This window comes from Cydia fagiglandana, chromosome Z (assembly GCF_963556715.1).
Source record: "Cydia fagiglandana chromosome Z, ilCydFagi1.1, whole genome shotgun sequence".
Classification (NCBI taxonomy): Eukaryota; Metazoa; Arthropoda; class Insecta; order Lepidoptera; family Tortricidae; genus Cydia; species Cydia fagiglandana.
In genome coordinates, this window is record NC_085959.1 from 21,292,073 (window position 1) to 21,313,262 (window position 21,190).

Consider the following 21,190-nt stretch of genomic DNA (forward strand, 5'->3'; position numbering starts at 1 on the left):
GCCAACCTATATTAAATTTGGTCAAGCAAATCTTGTCAGTAGAAAAAGGCGTGAAATTCAAATTTTCTATGGGACAATAATCCTACGCGCCTAATTTTTTTAAATTTCCCGCCTTTTTCTACTGACCAGATTTGTTTGACCATCTATATTTGAGACAGCTAAATAGTCGCGCTACCAACATTATAATAATATCACATCTGTTTGGCCGTTTAATGGGCCTGTGCCTTCATTTAAAGTTTGGAACTCGACAAATGTGCGCGAAACGCAGTGCGAAGCCGCGAACGCGAGTGTGAAGCGGCCTTATGCAACATTGCAGTCTGTTGCAGTCCCTAGGCCCCATTCGCACGACAGCTTAAAAAGCGTTGCGTTAAAACCCGACGTTGGCGCTTTTTTACGGTTTCCAATATTTGTGTTCATATGAACGCTTAAAAATCACTTGTGAGTCGTACTGCCACGTACGCATCTCAGCAAAGCCATACTTTATTTGCTATTACGACGTATTATTTGAATATAGCTTGAATATTTCAGGAATTTTCTAAGCATAAGTTGATATTTTTAAGGTGAAACTAATAATAATCTTGACGATTGACACCAAAAATTGACACTTGACAGCCAACTGACAGCAGCGCCGGCGCTTTTTTAACGCTTGTGAGAACAGATACACGGAGTTCCGTATGCTCTATTCAATTTGACGCCAACGCTCAACGCCGAAAATCGAACAGTGCTCGATAAAAAAGCACCGCGCTTAAAAACCGCCTTCGTGTGAATACATACATGGTTATCCATTTGTGTCATTCAAACGCTTTTTTAACGCGCGTTGAAAAAACTGCCGTGCGAACGGGGCCTAAATATTTCTACTTAAAGGCGTATCCAGACTAGTAAATTTTTCGCCAATGTGATTAAATTGCCCGATCAAATTAGGACGTACGAACGCAAACGCCAATTTGACTCGCGAAATTCAACCGCCGATAATGGCCGGTATTATCCATAAAATGAGGTGCGGACGCAAGAATACCAATTTGTGAGGCCAGTATTTTCGTTCCGGGGCATTTTTTCAATTTAGAGGGCTCTAATATCACCATAAATCTAGAATTGGAGATTGACACCAACATTTCTGATCTAGTCGACCGATTTGATCAGTCTCGTCTGGATACCGCTTAAGTCCCTTGAACTAACAAATGGCCCCAAACGATAATACTAGTGTCTAGCCCCCTCCAGACTATGCGCGTGAATCGCGGGCGAAGCCGCGAACGCAAGTGTGGCGTCGATTTCGCAGATTGTTCACGCCTTCGCGCCTTGTTCTCCGTTTTTTGTCGGTATTTCGGCCCGCGTCAAAGGAGACGCGAAGCGCGAACTTGCAAGACTCCACATTACACAATATTTTGGCTCCTCTGTGGCAAGATAAATATGAATTATATTATGATTATATTATACTAAGCAGCTATATTTTACGGTTTTACAATAAAACAAAATGGGAAAACAGCTAAATCACGTATGATGCCATAGATAACTAACAGTTAAACTCGATCAGCTGATGCTTTTCCGCCATATTGCCGCAAACCAAACTGCGAAATCACCGTGAAGTGTGCGAGTGTGGAGTCATACGTCAACTTCGCGATATGTTCGCTCCGCGACGTCGCGCCGCGATTCACGCACATAGTCTGGAGGGCGCTTCACAAATTGCTAGATATTCTTGCGTTCGCACCTCCATTTAATTTTAATCCGTAATATCGGCCATGATCGGCGGTCGAAATAATCAGCAGGCGAGTCAAATTGGCGTTTGCGTCCGCACAATGTGATTTAATCAGACAATGCAATTTCACCGATAAATCGTTGTCGTGTGCATATCGTGTCGTGTGTGCCTGGTTTTTATGTAAACCTCATTTTGTTTATGCTTCCATAGACAAATGAAGCAAACATTTGTATCGTCTATGGTTCAAGGCAGACAACAAAAAAAAATAATGATTATGGTCGATGGCCGACCACGGTGTTTGAAGTCGAAGAAATTAATTGGTGCACATTGCATATTTTTAGTTTAGTAATACATTGAATTATGTTGTTTCAAAGAAAATGAAGTAAAACTTATGAGATTACCGGCAGTGTATACAGGTATGTTTTAGTGAGTTGAATATGTGGATGTGTGACTGGGAGTGCAGTTTCTCAACCCACTTTATGTTTTTACACCATTATCGTATCAAAATCCCAGACAGAGCTATTTTGCTCAGGATGCGTTTCTGCGCATGCAATTTATCCCGATACCTATAGCATATTCTTAAGCATCCGGGAGCGGCCCTGTTTTTCTAATCGAATGCCTAGGTTGTTCGAATTGAACTTAAAACTAAGAAATTGTCCACACGTTATTTAGACCCTGTGCACGTGAATCCTGTGCTCGTAAAAAAAAAGTTCTCACGGTCGTTTCAGAGTCCTTTAGAGATTTTTTTTGGTGGAATAGTGAAACGTGATTTACTTCCTGTGTTCTCGTAGTAGGAATGTGCAGCGTTGTAATATGGAGTGACAGTCACGTACAGACATGTAATATTATGAAATTAAAATTTGCACATTTTCGATTCCTACGTTCTTGCTTTTTTCTTGTGAAATTATTGTTTGTGGCTGCATTTGTTGTCTAGAGGCATTATGTATGACTAGATTAGCCTTGATTCTGACATTGAGCCTACTAAAGAAACATTCTGTTAGTCCTGCCTGCAATGGCCTTGCAATGCATGGTCTTGTTTTTTTTCTTAATGCACAGCTGTAGTATCAAAACCAAAGAGTATTATAGACACGATAACAACAGATATTGGAATTTAATGAAACAGTTAAAAGCATTGCATTTAAGCACATTTATTTTCTTAATGTAAGTGCTACTACTACAATTGTTATTGTTATTACTAATAAATGAAAGCAAAACAATATTGTTTGTTTTTAAGTTAGTTACAGCTTCTATTACCTATGTCTTGATTTGAACTACCTGGCTATTTGACCATAGTTCTGTAGAAATTGACCATCTTTTTATTTTTTTCAAAGTGACTTACACCCTAACTCAGTAGCTTTGGTCGCTTTCTGCATTGATAAAAAAATCGAGTTGGTCGTTTTCTGCATAACTATGGTCATTTTATACACTGTTTGCATTACAATAGATATGAGTGAAGGAAATAATATTTATTAATTACTTTTTCAGCACACTTGCTCACACGTGCAATTTACCTGCCAACAGAGTTGTGAATTTAGGAAATTATTTCATGTAAATTAACACGTTGTGCGTTAACAGTCAAGTATTTTTGGAAAACAACCAATACATATTCAGATTAATAAATCAAACAACAATAGTAAACCATTTACTTACAGTTTACTTGTTAGTCTCACACGTTTTCCATTCCTTTGCCATCATTATGTCCAAAGTGGCCATGCCATCCCTCTGATGTCATCTGAATTTACCATCTGTAGGTTGCTTTTCCACTTCTGCTATTGAAGTCAATCCACTCTGTCACATCTTTGGTCCACTGTTTATTTAAGCTCTCAATATATCGCCTAACCATTGCCTCTTTATTACAATTTAGTTGTACAACACTATATAACTTTTAAACATTAAACACTTTGACACAATAAGAAGAAAATTATTTTCTTGGAAAAATACTTGATTTTCCTTTATACTTTTCAGGATTAGAACTGTCATGACATTCTTTTATCTCATTCCCACTTGCGCCAGCATCATTGTGAACCATTTTATTCCATCTGTTTTCCGTTTCACTCAGTCAATCAACTCACCGATTGTGCTGAACTAAAGGACCTATAGACTGATTAAGAGTGTGCAAAAAGATTTAGTTCCTTTCAGGCCTCATGGGATTTCATCCTTAACAGTTCTTAGTTCATGACCTTGGAAATTATATTTCTGTATCATGGGAAATACAAATATTTTCAAATCAAGTCTATTTTGGCAAAGTTGTGAAGAATACTTGTTAGTTAATTTTATTGGTTCTTAATAGAAAACACCTTTTCACCTCAGTGGCTCTAACAAGGATACTATGCTGCTTAAAAATATGTAGTAAGCATAATGAGATTTTGTTCACTCCATGAGACAAATTGACATTCAATACATTCAATTGACCTTTACTTTTGAATATCATTCAATGTGTGGGGTCAGCAACTGGAAATATTTGTATTCTATTTGATATGTCACGTACATGTCCTTAGGAAAAAGAAAAGTTGTGTCAGATCAAACTACCTACATATAGTATTTTTGATTCCCTTGCTACTCTCAAGATTTTAAATTAGAATATTTAGCTTACATGGGACTCAAACTAAGTACTCAAAGAAATATCAAACTTTGCTCTCTTGTTGCACAAATAACTTTTTTTCTTATCATTGTTATTTTTGTGTTTATTGTTTACTAAGTACAGTATGGGGATGAAAGTTGCTCACGTCCGTAGGAATTGCCACCATATAACCCTACACGTGTCCCCTGGGTGGCGCTAATCGAGCAACAACCTTTGGCTGCTGTACCTGTCTGAATAGACCTCACAGCACGTAAACCGAGTCGCTTCACTGGAATGCAATATGATGGATACTTCGAACACTATGTCACAAAGTCCCAATACAACCCCCCCCACAATAGATATTGGGCCTAACTTAATAATCTGCCAGTTAAACATTGAGGGAATAAGTCTGGCAAAGTGTGAACACCTACACAGAATTTTGACGATACATAAAGTTGATGTCTTACTGGTACAAGAAACCCACGCTAAAGATGAGGACAACTTGAAGTCTAGAGGCCAGATCCCAGAATATAACATTGTTCACTCCATAAACCACCCAAAGTATGGTATTGCAACTTATGTAAAAGAAAATATTACCGATGTCTCTGTCCTACCCCAAGACTCACATCCGAATTACTTTATCTCTACAATACAAGTATGCGGCCTTATAATTTCCAACATCTACAAGCCGCCCAACTCCACTTGGGAAGTCAGCCCACCGGTGTACCCACACCCATGTATTTACGCGGGGGATTTCAACAGTCACCACACAACATGGCGTTATAACGCCAATGACACAAATGGAATCCAACTCACTCAGTGGGCTGAGGTTAATAATTACCATCTAGTCTTTGATGCCAAAGATAAGGGTTCCTTTCGATCGGCGAGATGGAAGAGAGACTATAACCCAGATTTAACATTCGTCTCAAGGGATGGTGATATGCCCCTCGCGACAAAAAGGAAAATCCTTTCAAACTTCCCTAACAGCCAGCATAGACCTGTCCTACTGGAAGTAGGAGAGCAAATCCCACTCGTCAACTCCATGCCACTGCCCAGATGGAATTTTCAGATAGGAGATTGGGCCTCCTTTGCTGCTGACATGGACTCGGTAATCAGATGGATAACTCCGAAATCAGAGAACTATGCAAGGTTTGTGGGGCTACTTAAGGCTACAGCAAAGAAACATGTTCCTAGAGGCTTCCGAAAAGTGTATGTCCCATGCTGGAACAATGACAGTGAAAGCCTGTATCAGCTGTACAAAGAAACTGGAGACCAAGAAATTGGGAAAAGTTTGTTAAGGTCCCTAGACACCCAGCGTCAGAACAAGTGGATTGCCACCGTAGAAAAGATGGATTTTAAAGTGTCTAGCAGGAAAGCATGGAGAGTTCTCAACAGGCTCACGGGTAAAACAGACACAAGGTCACCCTGCACTTCCCAAACTCTGACTAATAGCATTGCAAGCCGTATTGTTGAAACATCTCGAGTCAAGGGCGACAAGCATCACACTAAGATGATTAAAAAATGTACCCGAAACTTGGCAAAAACGATGACTCCGGACGAAAATATCTCAAAAGCTTTCACTGCCGAGGAAACCTATACCGCGATCAAACAGCTGTCCTTGGGCAAAGCTGCAGGAGAAGATGGCATTTACAATGAATTCATTAAGAACTTAGGTGCCAACTGCCGCAAGTGGTTGGCTGCTTTCTACACGGACATATTAGAAAGAAACACGCTGCCCCCAGGCTTTAAGCATGCCAAGATAATAGCCATCCTAAAACCCGACAAACCAGCTGAAGACCCGAAAAGCTATAGACCTATCGCACTACTTAGCGCATTATTCAAGCTTCTGGAAAAACTAATTTCGAATAGGATCACCCCTCTCATCGATCGCATAGTCCCCGTCGAACAGGCAGGGTTTAGAACTGGACGTAACTGCACGGATCAAGTTCTGTCTCTCACAACGCATATAGAAGCTGGCTACCAGAAGAACTTGAAAACTGTAGCTGCTTTTATTGACTTAAGTGCAGCCTATGATACGGTGTGGAGACAGGGACTCTACTATAAGCTAATGAAGGCTGTTCCATGTTGTAAAATTACCTGCCTGATTGACAATATGCTTAGGAACAGGAATTTTGTAGTGCACCTAGGAGATAAACAAAGCCGCCTTAGAACCTTAAACAATGGCATTCCACAGGGATCTACACTGGCCCCACTGCTCTTTAATCTATATACTTATGACCTACCTAAAACAGTCTCTAGGAAATTTGTGTATGCAGATGATATCACCATTGCGCACCAGCACAAGACATTCGAGGTATCTGAAGAGCAGCTCAACAAAGATCTAGGTTCTCTAAACGAGTACTTTAGGAAATGGCGGCTTGTTCCAAATGCCAGCAAAACGGAAGTGTCGACGTTCCACCTCAACAACAAGCAAGCTGCTTATATTCCAACGGTAGCATTTGATGGTGAAATATTAACTTTCAACCCGCACCCTAAATATCTTGGTGTTACGCTGGACCGCTCACTTACTTTCGGTCCCCACCTTCAAAAGCTGAGCAAAAAACTTGTGACCCGAAACAACATTCTCCACAAATTAACTGGCACGACTTGGGGAGCAAAAGCGGACGTTCTTCGTACAACTGGCCTGAGCTTAGTCTATTCTGCTGGTGAATACTGCGCACCAGTCTGGCTCAATAGCGCACACACAGAGAAAGTTGACGTGCAACTGCGTAATACTATGCGATGTATATCAGGCACGATCAAATCCACACCCGTACAATGGCTCCCAACCCTAAGCCACATCCCACCACCTCATCTTAGACGACAATTGGCACTGGTAAAAGAAGCGAACAAAATTCACAGCGACCCGAACCTGCCGATCCACCAGGAATTCCTTAACCCACCACAGCATCGTCTGAAGTCTCGACACCCGCCCTATCAAACCGCTCAAAACCTGACGCAAGGTGGCTTCAATATAAAAGACGCTTGGAAAGATGAGTGGCAATCTAACCTGCCAAACCCCAGCCTAAATGCCTACGATCCTACCAAAAAGCCGTATGGCTTTTCAGCATCTAGGAAGGAATGGTGCCAACTAAACAGACTCCGTACCGAACATGGACGCTGTGCGGACTACCTGTTTAAGTGTGGTTGGCGAGACTCACCAGCATGTGACTGCGGGGCCCCAGTACAGACTATACACCACATTATACATAGTTGCCCGAAACGGAAATATGTCGGAGAGGCCCTAGACCTTCACTCGCCTAATGCACACGCTGCCCAATGGGTGAAGAATTTAGATATCGTATTGTAAATATTGTAATTGATAATTAGCGACTCTGTAAATGCCATACGAATAAATAAATAAATAAGTACAGTACATGTCTGAATACAAGTATGTATAAACATCACTACACCTTATAAAACAAAGTACCCCGCCACGTCTATTTGTGTGTTTGTATGTTTGTTCGAGATGAACTCATAAACTACTGAACAGATTTTAATGCAGTTTTCATCTATCAATCGCTAGTATGTATTAAGACACATTGCTTCTGAAGGTTTGTACATATAAGGGTTACCTTACCCCAGTTTCACATTAAAAAAATACGGGGACAAGTGAAACTTACTATAAATTATTGACGTTGATAATATTATGATATGATTTAAGATCATAACCACAGTTTGATCAAGAAGGTTTATAAACATTATAGTAAAATAGGCACTGTAGCTCTGGTTTCCTAGGATAGAATATCTAAATATCGTCGTATAGCGGCCGTCTCCATACAAAATACTACTCATCCATATTTAGCTGTATTATTTTGTATAAAGACGGCCGCTATACCTAGGGACTGTGCGCGTTGGAGGGTCTGCCATCTTGTGGCCTGAATCGGAAATTTAAACATGTACATTGCCAAAGCATGTCCTCATGTTTTGTTGTGCATAGAACGTTCTGCCATCTTGTGGGCTACATCGGAAGAATAAACTTCACATTTACGCCTCGCGCCTAAAATCTGACGGCTCCTGTGCTGCCCCCTATAGTTCATACACGCTCCCTATATGACGACACCTGGACGACACCGCTATCCTAGGAAACCAGAGCTCTTAATTAATATTGATTAATTCAAGGATGAGTCACAATTGTTATGATGTACGTAGAAATTGCTTGCTATCGTTTTGCCCCCTAAAAACCTTCAAGGATGAGTCACATTTGTTATTATGATTTAGAAATTGCTTGCTATGGGTATCCAATAACACTTAAGTCGATATTTATTTAAACACTAGCACGCCGTTAATGGTACGCCGTTGCCCCCAAAAACCGAGCTATGCATATTACATAAACACTAACGTAATAATGTAATTTCATATTATGAAAATAAATATCTAAATATAACTACCGTCTATCCATGTTGTTTCTAGCAATCTTGCTAAATAAACATAGTAGTGTTCGCTATTGTGTTTTCATGGTTTCTATTTTTATAAGGTTTACTATAAGTATGTTGTATGAACGTAATTACATTTCTCAATATAATTGTTTCAGGTTGCTTCGGATGTCCTGAAAGAATTGTAAGAACTATGTGAGTTTAGATACAATTAATATTGTAACTAAATATTATTTTTGATTGTCATTTTGAGTTATGTATTTAGAAGAAAGGGGTAAAAAACAATTTAACTAAATGATGCCCGTAAAGTTTTATGAATAAGGGGGTAACTAATTTACTGTTTCCTTTGCAGAGCTCACGCAATACTCTAGAATGGATCCAACATGTTCTCAATTTAATTTTGATGCATATGAAGGGGTTAATAATGTCTCTTTTGACACAGAAAATAAGACTGACAGTGAAGCCTGTGTGGTTGACAATGAAGCTACATCTCAAGATAATTCCAAGCATAAGATAGATGATATAGAGCGCCAGGACTTTGATGAGGAGAATAGAATAATAAATCATTGTTCTAGTATGATTGTGGATGGCAAAATAGCCGCGAGTCCACATTACTCCGGCAACCTGTCCAGTGCGAGCTCCAGCCTGGCGTCCAGCTCGGAGACCATATCCGCCTTCCCAAATATTATATCCAATGACTACAGTTTACCTGGTTGTAGCAAAACAGAAGATTGTGAAGATAGTAATGCGACAATAAAAAATATGATACATTCTCGAAAAACTGCAAGCACAGTCGAGGAGCCTCCGAGGAAAGAAGTATACAAGCCTGACTTTATGCAAAAACTTCTTAGTAGCGGTGTCCAAGAGAAGAAGGATTTTCCTAAAGGAAAGCTGTATAAAGCGGAGCAGATGGGTGAGAGTTCTTGCGAGAACCATACTCCCGACGTGAGCGACCTGGAGGCGACTGGCGGGCCCTCGGGGCGCACCAGCTCCAACGCGTCCAGCATCGGCAGCACCGGCTCGGACACCACCAAGGAGTTCTCCGTGCCGTCCACCTCCAACGCCGACAAGTTGCTAGGCCTCGACGACACCAGGAAGAATGAGCCGGGGAGCTCCAAGTCATCTGTAAGTTTAATGTTGGGGTATGAACATCGCCCGTCTCATTCGTTTCTCGTTTATTTGTTATCATTTTGTTCAGTTCAGCTAATTCTGTATACTTGTCTCTCTCTCTTAACCTTTTCGCCGTCATTGACTAGATATAAAGTCAGTACATTTCGTGCCCCACAGGCCACGACTTGACACGTTGATGACACTTTATTACTTCATTGACGTGGCGGCGAGAAGGTTAATATGTTTATTTGTCGTATATCGTATCATTCGCAGGTTATATATTACTAAACAGAACCACTGACAAATACAAAATGATAATAGATAAAAAATTAACGAAAATTGAATGGAATGAGACGACCGGTGATGGTACAAATGGTACAGTCATCAGCAATAGTATCTTACACAACTAGGGCCGCAAAAATATATGACGCGCTCTTATTGCGCTCCAAATAAGAACGTGTCACACATTTTTGCGGCCCTAGTTGTGTAAGATACTATTGCTGATGACTGTACAATTAAACCATCATTATTATATTAAGTACAATATTTATTAAATTCTAATGACATATTGTTTTTAGCCCTACATGCAGCCATTTTGCGATGGGGATGATGACTCAGATGACGACGTCATTGAAGAGACGTGGTGCACTTGTTTATCATCTCATGAGGTATTTTGTTGCTCTGTATAAATCAAATAAGTACTTAATAAGCTTAAAGCATACTCAGTCAGCTTTCAAACAATGACCGAATCGTAATATCCCTGATTATACCACAACTAACTTCCACCTAGCCTAGTCCCCGGTTCGAATCCTATAGATGTGTTCTCAGTATATAAGTCATTATATGTATCTATACGTATACAAGGCTCTAGTACCCACGACACAAGCCGTATTGAGCTTATTGTGGGATCAAATCTGTGTAAAATTGTCCTATAATATTTAAAACAAATAGACCGCTCTCGCGAGCAACAATAACATTAACCCTTTATAAGGCCCGTTGACAGGGACGTGCTATCGCAGAATTTGTTGCAGCTATCAGAAGCCTACATTTCAAAAATCTATTTTAAAAGCAAGTTGAATATTCAATTAATGCAAACGATTTTGAGCCCTATTATTAAAACAGTATGGTTGAATTTCTGATTGAGCGTATGTGGTCGATATATCGCCTCTGCCTTATAAAGGGTTAAGAAATTAATGTAGTAAACACATTGTCAGTAATAAATAAACCTGTCTCTTTCCAGGACGACGAGGATGACGAAGAGCCAGAAATTGATGAGAGACTTTGGGTAAGTTAGTTTGATATCGAGATAGCTTTTGAAATGAAGACTATAAATGACTATATACGTCATCATCAGAGCTCGGCGGGGGTGAGCTGTTTTCAGAGTTTGCACAACATGGACATGCCTTGTCATTCGATAGTATATGTGGTGTAATTTTTCGCCTTTCTGCTGCGATCTTTACGTCGCCATTAAAACCAATGAATTTTATAGCAAGCTTTTTTATTTTGGATGGATATACACATTATTTGAAGAGGTTTACCCCTTCAAATAATATGTATATCTATCCATATGCTACTATTAAAGTTTATTTGTACATAAGGCATTGTCATTTTAGTTTAATTATAATTAATAAAGTTTTATTTTAATATTTCTTTCTAAGGTGTATCTATATTAATATCTACTCTTGACATAAGTGACGTCAAAATGGCTCACCCCTGCCGAGCTCTGGTCATCATCAGCCTACGTCAATATAGTCCAAAATCCAACAGAGTTGAGAGTTATTATAGGTCTTTCTTACTTTATCAGTCTGTAGGCAATAAACTAGAGTCGGACCAAGCTAACTCTGGTTGGCAATTGCAATGACAAAGTGTGGACATGTCATCATAAACATTAAACTTGTATGAAAACACGTTTATAATGACTCTCTTCACTTTGTTCTGTTCAAATTGGTGCAAAGTTAGCTTGGACGAACTCAACTATTTATGGAATATTATTTACAGTAGGTAAGTTCAATCTGGTATAATTTTACAAGTTTTTCGAAAAAATAAAAAAAGTCTATGATTTAGTATTCAACAATTTTGTAGCTTGAATATACTTCAGGTCCGCTATTTTTGTAGTGAAGCGTTCAACCCAACTACATTTACAAGCACATAAAATAAAATATCTCTAAACATTGTAATGTTTCAGTACAAAAAAATTATAGGCACCGGAGTCTATAGTAGAGAGTAGAGTTTTGTTACTTTTGCTCTTTTCGAACAAGCTATAAGTAATAAATTTGGACAAAGTTGGTATTTCCTGAGGTCCATCCTTTTCGACTTAAATATTTAAGACTCAGATTACCTACTTAAACAGGTAAGGCCACTATTATATTCAAATATGGTGTTAAGGCCGCTAATATAGTAAATATTTTGCAGAGAAAGAGGCGTTACGAGCCGCCCCCGCCTCAGTACGCCAAGAAGTTCTGCCCGGACGGCGGCACTAGCGCGCTGCCCGACGGCGGCTGGCTGCAGGCGCTGCCGCCCTCCTCCATGCCCGCCACTCTTCAAGGACCACCTGAAATTAAGAATTGGCTCAACAGGTACACCCGACGGCTACATTGCATGGCCGCTTTATGAATTCTTTCATTTTGTAGCTCGATGTACATACTGACTCGATCGGTGTTCGAATCGTGTGACTACTCGTAGGTGCGATTGGACTGACCAAACCTATGTTGCCTTATACTCGTATTATATTGTATGAGTGCTAACATTGCACAGGGGTTTTGAAAGAGTTTTATTTTATCTTAACACATTGCGTACCAGCGCGAGGTACGCAGCGAAAATCGCCTACGAACAGTGAATGTGTTAACCAAACTGCTCGAGTTGTAAGAAGCCATGGAATAGGACAAATCTCGTTTTTTTACTTACCTAGCCAGCCCAACATTCATTCAATTAGTGAAGATGATTTGATATGAACGTTGATCAAATTATCCTTGTATTATCAGCTTTGGCGCATAAATCTCTCACTATATCTGTGAAAACTAACAGCTAATAAGAACCGTCAATTAATATTTTAACTTATAATAAAATTGTAACTGTATATTTAATAGATTCCAATCGTGGTCGAATACCGAGAAAATTCAAGCGATAGACGCTCTGATCGGGCGCTGCGCCGCGAGCCACGTCCGGCACATGATGAAGGCCATCGAGCCGCTGTTCCAGCGGGACTTCATCTCGCTGCTGCCCAAGGAGCTGGCGCTGACGGTGCTGGGCTACCTGCAGCCCAAAGACCTGCGCCGCGCCGCGCAAACTTGCCGATACTGGAGGTAATACCCTATACTTACTCGTTTACTTTTGGGGCGTGATTCGGTCGTTCACAGCTTTGGTACTGGCCGCATGCCGCATGTTGTGCGCCTTTACACCCTATTATGGGATTTGAGATCACGTAGTTTCTGTTCACACATCCAATTTCGGAAATGCCACACTGGTGGGATAGGAGGAGCCGTGGCAGAAAAAGTGAAAATGCCGTTTTACCGCTTTAACATACATTCATTATTTTATACAATATATTAAGTTAAGACGGACATGGTCTCTTTTAGGTTCCTTGCCGACGACAATCTACTATGGAAGGAGCAGTGCCGCCGCATAGGCATTACGACACTCAAGAAGATGCCTCGGTCGCTGCCCCGCTGCGTGAGCCCCTGGAAAGCGGCCTACATGCGCCAATACCTGATTGAGAACAACTGGCTGCACAAACCGGTCAACAACCCCATCATGATGAGAGGACATGATGATCACGTCATCACCTGCTTGCAGTTCTACGGAAATCGCATTCTTAGCGGCAGCGACGACACTACGCTGAAAGTGTGGTCGGCTATTACAGGAAAGGTAAGTTTCCATTTGCATACGTCAGTAACTTTCGTTTCGTTTCGTGCTTGGGTGTTCACAGAAGTCACGTTTGTACTAGTTGAAGCCACTTCAGATGTAGAGTAGCACAAAACATATAGGCAAATAAAAAAATAGATGCATTTTTATACGCGAAATCATCATGACAACTGTGATGACAATTACTTACATAGCCTGGGCCTTAGTGCGGACTGATATACCTCGGGATCTCTTAGAATAAGAGTTAATTGTCAGTTAGCTTGTACACAATTGGTTACCACGCAATCAACAAACTGATTTACATTGTAACACACGGCGGTTGCCATTGAGAATCGTCTAACTTTTATGCAAGCAAATTTTAATAAAGTTATATCGGCAGACGGTTCGGCTTGAGTCGTGCAGCTGTCGCTACAAAACAACTGACAGTAGTATTCAAGTTCAGAACCGTTTCTGAATGTTCTGGTTCCTGAGATTGGGAGGTGACATCGGGACGATAATGTTTAAATCTGGCGATGTGCTGCGTGTACATAATGCGTGATAATGAGTATAATATGTGTGTTATTTCAGTGCCTGCGCACGCTGGTGGGGCACTCGGGCGGCGTGTGGTCGTCGCAGATGGTGGGCGACCTGGTGATCAGCGGGTCCACGGACCGCACGCTGCGAGTGTGGGACGCCAAGACCGGCCAGTGCCAGAAGGTGCTCGCCGGGCACACCTCCACGGTGCGCTGCATGCATCTCTACAACAACAGGTCAGTTTACAACTACACACAATTATATTGATTACCCATGAGTTGATTTTAATACATAAAAATACTGTGTACTTATAGATATGTATTTTAAAATTGATCAAAGATCGGCTTATTCTGTCAATGAGCCTGGCTTTATCAACAAAGAAATGGAGCATTATATTACGTTATTTACTTTTGAGTAGATACAAATAATATGATCTCATTTTGTCGTGTTCATGGACTTGTAATTTTATTTTGTCATACCTACTAAGAATGAGTCCCATTTGCAATATACTTAGAAATCAAGATTTATTTGCGTATTATGTGCAGTATACTAAAAAATGTTTATGACAGGCTGGTCAACGAGGAAAACTACACTATTTATTGGTTTTTGTTTTTTCTGAAATTTTCCCTATTTTAGATACATTTTTCCATTACTTATCCCTTCTGACCCTTGTATACCTATAACGCTCACTAATTCTTTTATATATATGTACACTATACTGTAAACTATACAATCTATATTTAGTGCATAGTTCATGAGCTAAATGCGAATGTATACGTATCGTAAACTGGGGTAAAATTAGGAAAATGGGGTTAGTTTGAAAATTAGGGTTCTGTACCTGCTGGACCAATTATGTTGAAATTTGGAACACATATGTAAATTAGTGATCCAAAGATGGACATGTTTTTTATAATTTTAAACCCCTTTAACTCCGAAACTACTGGGTCTAAAATTTTGAAAAAAATACTGAATATCCGAAACTACTGGGTCTAAAATTTTGAAAAAAATACTGAATATAGTTCTTTACCTATAGATGACAGGAAAACCTATTAGAAATATAATATGTAGTCAAGCGTGAGCTGGACTCATGTACGGAACCCTAGAAACGCGAGTCCGACTCGCACTTGGCCGGTTTTTTTATAATGGCTACTATTATACAATTTGTAATATTTTTTATTTACTCGAACTGTTCGTATAACTAGTTCATCGTCATCATTATTTAAGAGTCAGACTTGTCGGTAGAGTAATTTTCACGCTTGGCGGTCCTCTCCCTTCTCTTTGACAGCCTGAGTGTAAGGCCTTAGTGCACGCTGCTCAAATCACTTGTAAGCCCGACGCCACGCTTCCACTCAGGTCACGAGCGTCCACTCAGGCCTTACATTGATACTACGACATTACCTGATATACAATATGCTGATAAGCGAACTTTTTACAGTAATACTTGGTCTTGCAATTCTTAGAGAGCCGGATGTTACACGAGTAATGCATTAATGCTTTCGAGAATATGCCATTATTTCTGAATCTATGCTGACTCATAATATTTTATATGACACAAGTCATTACAATACTGCTTTTGCGAGTGTTTAGATTATACGCGACACGCCCTGGCTTTTCTGTTATTTAGTTGCGCTATAAAGTTGGTATTGAGTATGATTGTTTGTATGGCAGGGTGGTGTCGGGGTCGCGCGACGCCACGCTGCGCGTGTGGTCCATCCCCGAGGGCCGCTGCCTGCGCGTGCTGGTGGGCCACCTGGCGGCCGTGCGCTGCGTGCAGTACGACGGCAAGGTGGTCGTGTCCGGCGCCTACGACTACTTCGTCAAGGTGTGGAACCCGGACACCGGCGAGTGCCTGCACACGCTCGCGGGGCACACCAACCGCGTCTACAGTCTACAGGTAGCGTTATATTAATAAGCCTATTTATGACGTTCCAGGGGTAACGTTTAAGGGGTAAAATTCAAATAGTGGTTGGCGCGAAAGTTACTATTAATAATGCACCAATACCAAAGCGGTGCTACGCGACGTAAGCGCCAACCGCCGAAACCTGCCTTTCCCAGTGGAACGTCACATTTTATTGCAGACATTATTTTCTCTTATCTCATCATTCTGTTTCTTCCTCTTGAGCTACTACAATACCGGACTAATCCCAATAAGGCTTAGTTTTCCCTCTGGGTTGGAATTATCCAGAGAGAAAAATGAGTACTACGTTTGTATGAAGAAGCCGTGCGTCCTCCACTATTCTCTTAAACCACGAATGATAACTAATATCATTGTTTTTAAGTCACTTAAAAGGTCACACCACCACAAAATTCAATTATTCTAGTATTGTAATTATTTGATATTGATTGAATGTATGTGGTGCAGTTCGACGGCGTGCACGTGGTGAGCGGGTCGCTGGACACGTCGATCCGCGTGTGGGACGTGGAGTCGGGCCAGCTGAAGCACACGCTGACCGGCCACCAGTCGCTCACCTCCGGCATGGAGCTGCACTCCAACATACTCGTCTCCGGCAACGCCGACTCCACCGTCAAGGTGTGGGACATCACCACCGGACACTGCCTTCACACGCTCTCAGGTTAGTCTTACTCTCACATGATCTTGGACATCACAATGAGCCCACCTTTTTGTGTTGTTAAATGAGTTATACGTTAACGATTGCCAATCCCATATTGACATGCAGTTGTAAAATATGAGATATAATGTTTTATATCATCTACTGAAATGTTTGAGGTATCTTTAATTTGCATCATCTGGCGATTTTCTCACTTCCAGTTATTTCAAGCCGTTTGTAAACCCTGACTCCGTTAAGTGTTATAAATATTTATAATACATTCCGTATCCCTTATCTATACAAAAGACCCCATTTCTTGGCATTTGTTCGGATAAAATATACAGGACATGTTAAAATTGATAAGTAGGGCATTAAATGTGATATTGGTTGTGTGTAGGTCCTAACAAACACCAGTCTGCGGTGACGTGCCTGCAGTCGAGCAACCGGTTCGTGATAACGTCGTCGGACGACGGCACGGTGAAGCTGTGGGACGTGCGCACCGGCGAGTTCATCCGCAACCTCGTGGAGCTCAGCTCGGGCGGCTCCGGCGGCGTGGTGTGGCGCATCCGCGCCTCCGCCACCAAGCTCATCTGCGCCGTCGGCTCGCGCAACGGCACCGAGGAGACCAAACTGCTCGTCCTCGACTTTGACGTGCCCGGCGCTTGTCGCAAGTGCGACGAATAGCATCGACTCAACCGACGCTTGATGCGTCGCTACGTCAACCTGTACGCGCCGTGGAACTTCTAAACGCGTCGTCTGTGTCACCCTGGTTTGTCCGTGCATGGGACGGCAAAAGCGACTCATGTTATGCGGGTGGTTGTTCATGCTTACAATTTAAATCGTCGACACACTCGTCACGAGACAACCATCATTCCTATAATAATAAATAAATAACGCGAGGCAATCAGACACAATTGGACTAGGTCCCGAATCATGACCTATCTATAGTATAAGAAATTAATGACACAATATACGTACAAGTTGCATTTATTCCTCGAGTAATTATCAATTTGTTTATTGTTATATAGTTTCCTCCGTACGCAATTATGTTAGTTTAAAATCAATCATACACTTAAGTGATTTCAAATTATAATTTGAAATAATGTATATTTACAAAAACACTTGTATTTTCAATATTTGTCATGGGTGTAGAGGCATAAGGATAGATTTCACGTTTTGGCCGATCCATGCATGTGTACAAACAACACTAAGATGTCATCACTGTCCAATGAACAGACCTGTGTTGAGTTCTCGTAGTATCCGTGGAGTGTGGACGATGCTCCGTTTTATACAAAGCTACCCACCGGCCGGCTCTGTGTGCGAGTCTCAGTAGTCTAGCGCGGACGGGTCGCCTGTTCGCGGAACTCAAGTATCCATGTACTCAACTGGTAAACTAATTCAACATTATTACATTATGTAACAAGTATAGTCCTTAATATTAATCATTAAATTTGTTCACTCGATCAACATGATGGCTTAATGCCATCACTATTGCCAAATTTCAAATGTATGCTTCATTATCCCAAAGAATTATAAAAGCATTGGGTAGGTATTAAGTTAATTACTATGCATAAATAAAAATATTTGACGACGGTTCTGTTACAAAAACTGCTCTATAGTACCGCCTCGTTTAACAATTTTTGGTTTTAGTAAGCATTCAACTGTTAAAAGATTTTTTTTGTTAGTTCACTATTCCGCGCGTTGTAAGTGGAATGCCAGTCTTATGGTCAGCCGTGTGGATTTACGCGGTGTCCATGCCACTACACTATTCAGAAGTGGTAGGGTGAATATTTACCTATATGTATGTGTTTTATTTTTTGATTAAAAAATATTTGAAAGAACTTTTTTTCTTAAGCGACTACTACTGCAATAACATTATTTCTGATTACGTCTTCATATTAAGTTTCTTACTGACGAAATAATGACAATATAGTAGGCCACAATAAATAATAAAATCTAGCAGTAGTAAAATCTCTATCTATATAGCCGGGTCCACACAGCAAGAATACGGGCGAGGTAATTTCGGCCAGTGTAGAAGTGCCTCGGCGGCATTGCCTCGGGCGAGGCATGTTTACACTGGCAGTTTAGTGCGCGAGGAAATTGTGTCGCGCTTATGCTCGCTCTGTGTGGACCCGGCTAATGTGAAATGATAACATTCAATTGTTAATGAGTTAGGGAATCTGATATACATTGGCACAAATGTGGTAGTAGTCGCAAGTAACTTATCGATAAGCATAATAGTATTCGGCACGCCAGTTATTGTAAAATTTTATTCTTGTTCTGTTGTATTCATTTTTATACTAATACAACAGTATTTCATTGGTAATCGTCCCTTATCTATATTTTCGTGTCTTTTAATAGTTGTTTATAGCTGCTACATAATAAAAGGCATTAACATAAAACATCACATTTGTGCTGTAATGCCTGATTATGTATAGTTACATACACTGCTTATCTACACACATATCATAAGCTCTCCATGATGTGTTCAGGAACCGCATATAACAACCGCCACTGCAGCATTTGATCATGATCACACTGTTGGCATTAGACATTTCGTTTCGAATAAAACGTCATCTCGACAGATACTGGAACTGAGGTCAAATCAAATTCCTTTAATTTTCAGAGTTGTTCGAAATTTAAATGTAATTATTAAATCGATATCGATGTAGTTGTAGAATTAAACGAAGAAAAGTCTGCAATGATTTTGATAGCACACACAGTGCAAGTGTTATTTTTATAAGTCATATTTTCATAAAACTTTGACATTTAAAACAACACTTGCAACACGTGTGCTATCAAAATTATTGCAGACTTATCGTGGTCGAAATGTAACAACGTTATCGCAATAATAACATTTTCACAGATAATAAATATGTTCTATTAAGACAGTGATATTTATGCTGTCTGGATTTTGCGGTTTTTGTATGCACCATAGAAGGTTTATGATACGAGTATGTGTGTAGATAAAATTACATATTTTCCATCGTTGATATTTTATTGCGAATTTCTTTTGACATGTCCTGTGTTTAATGTTTTTTTTTAATTCAATTGACTCTGTATGTTTGTTTAAATTTTAGTTTGTAGCTATAATACGTTAATAATGCTAATGCGATGTGTTAAATATTATTATTCTCCCTTTAATTGATGGCCAGCAATTTTTATTAATTAAATTCCTAAACATAGTCTGGTAAGATAAAATAATAATGTATATCTAATTGTAAACTTGATAAACAATTCCGACTCATAATAATAATACCGAATTAAGCTGTAAACAATGTTGAATAGTATCGGTGCCAGCCGCACCGTGCACAGCGCACCGCGCACCGTGCACGCGGCAACCGCTGCTGCCGCCCGCTCGGCGCCCGCAGCCGTGTATTGTTGTGTATATAAATTATAATCATAAAGTAATGTGATCATTGGAGGGCGAAGTCAACGCCTCTGTTCTATGATGGCTGATTTAATTAATAATTAAACAAAGACTGAAGCATAGGTATAGCGTTATATTTAAAGTATTAATGTAGTTACTCCTATGTACTACCGATCATCACACTGGGTATACCTTTGTTGACTCTCGTCATCATTTTGTTCAAACGTGTTTCGGTTTAGTTTTGAATAAAAATGTATGTATATTATTATGTTATATGTTGTTAAGCTTTCGCGGGGCCGTGACTCCACTTTGGTAATTATTGAAAATGTCACCTAGTTATGTCTTAGATTTAGTTTCTTTTGCATTCTTTCTCTGCCCAGGTACTGCGCAATAGCTTATGTAAAATGAATAAAGTGATATCGACGATAAAGCGCCTGTATATCGCGGTGGTAGATCTGTCTGTAGGTTTGCATAAGTAATCATCATCATCATCATAAGTCGCCGCGCGGCGGCCGCCGGTCGTACGTACACACTCATTGGTGTCGTACCTTTTACCAAATGAGTTAACGACATAAGAAATGAGCCTTCTCCGCCAGGTTTCCCTCGGGCCCCGGTTCCTTGTGAACCCCCTTTCTTTAATAATTTCCATCTTTAATTTGTCATTTGGTTACGATGATAACGATTGTGAATCATTAATATATAGCTACGTACGACGGCGATCAACATCGCCTTTTGTTATATTTCTTTTGTCTTCACTACTTTGCTTTTACTGTACGATTATTAAATAAATCTTATTGTTTTCAACAATTATTTAGTATTATTTGGTGTACCCTTTACCTCGTTTATGTTAGAAAAAGTTGTAGGTATTTTCGTGGCATTGCCACGTATGGCAATGCTGAATCGCTGTTCCAGATATGACCCAGCGACCACGCGTCAATAGGGAGTATTACTGCAATGTTCTGCCACCAGAGTGCAGCACTAATTTGTTTAGTAAACCATAGAGTAACTTAGGGGTTGTGCACAAATCACGTGAGGTGTTTTCGGCTACTTTTTGACCCCCCTCCCCCTTGGTGATATTTGGTGAGGTTTTTGGTTACCCCCCTCCCCCCACACAACCTCACGTGTATGTTTTTGACATTTTTTCATTCGTCCTAATTT

At 40.3% G+C, this 21,190-nt stretch overlaps 1 protein-coding gene across 2 annotated transcripts; it reads left to right on the forward strand.

Moving 5' to 3' along the window:
* Nucleotides 1-1,971: 1,971 nt before the first annotated feature.
* LOC134679300 (F-box/WD repeat-containing protein 7) lies at nt 1,972-20,839 on the forward strand. 2 transcript variants are annotated; one of them, XM_063538203.1, is made up of 12 exons: nt 1,972-2,109; nt 8,788-8,824; nt 8,982-9,754; nt 10,318-10,407; nt 10,980-11,024; nt 12,152-12,315; nt 12,826-13,041; nt 13,315-13,603; nt 14,168-14,349; nt 15,782-16,007; nt 16,476-16,686; nt 17,060-20,839. In XM_063538203.1, exons 3-12 carry the CDS (start codon nt 9,002-9,004, stop codon nt 17,344-17,346), a joined length of 2,463 nt encoding a protein of 820 aa, XP_063394273.1. In that variant the 5' UTR covers nt 1,972-2,109; nt 8,788-8,824; nt 8,982-9,001; the 3' UTR covers nt 17,347-20,839. The 2 variants fall into 2 exon arrangements, with proteins under 2 accessions (XP_063394273.1, XP_063394274.1); XM_063538204.1 differs by having other exon boundaries at nt 8,788-8,813.
* Nucleotides 20,840-21,190: the final 351 nt, after the last annotated feature.

What these genes read in the sequence shown, in the direction of transcription:
- LOC134679300 (XM_063538203.1), top strand. Translation starts at nt 9,002, where the DNA reads ATGGATCCAACATGTTCTCAATTTAATTTTGATGCATATGAAGGGGTT. An exon ending in CGGGGAGCTCCAAGTCATCT is followed by an intron (nt 9,755 to 10,317) that starts GTAAGTTTAATG and finishes TATTGTTTTTAG; the next exon opens with CCCTACATGCAGCCATTTTG. An exon ending in ACCGCGTCTACAGTCTACAG is followed by an intron (nt 16,008 to 16,475) that starts GTAGCGTTATAT and finishes TATGTGGTGCAG; the next exon opens with TTCGACGGCGTGCACGTGGT.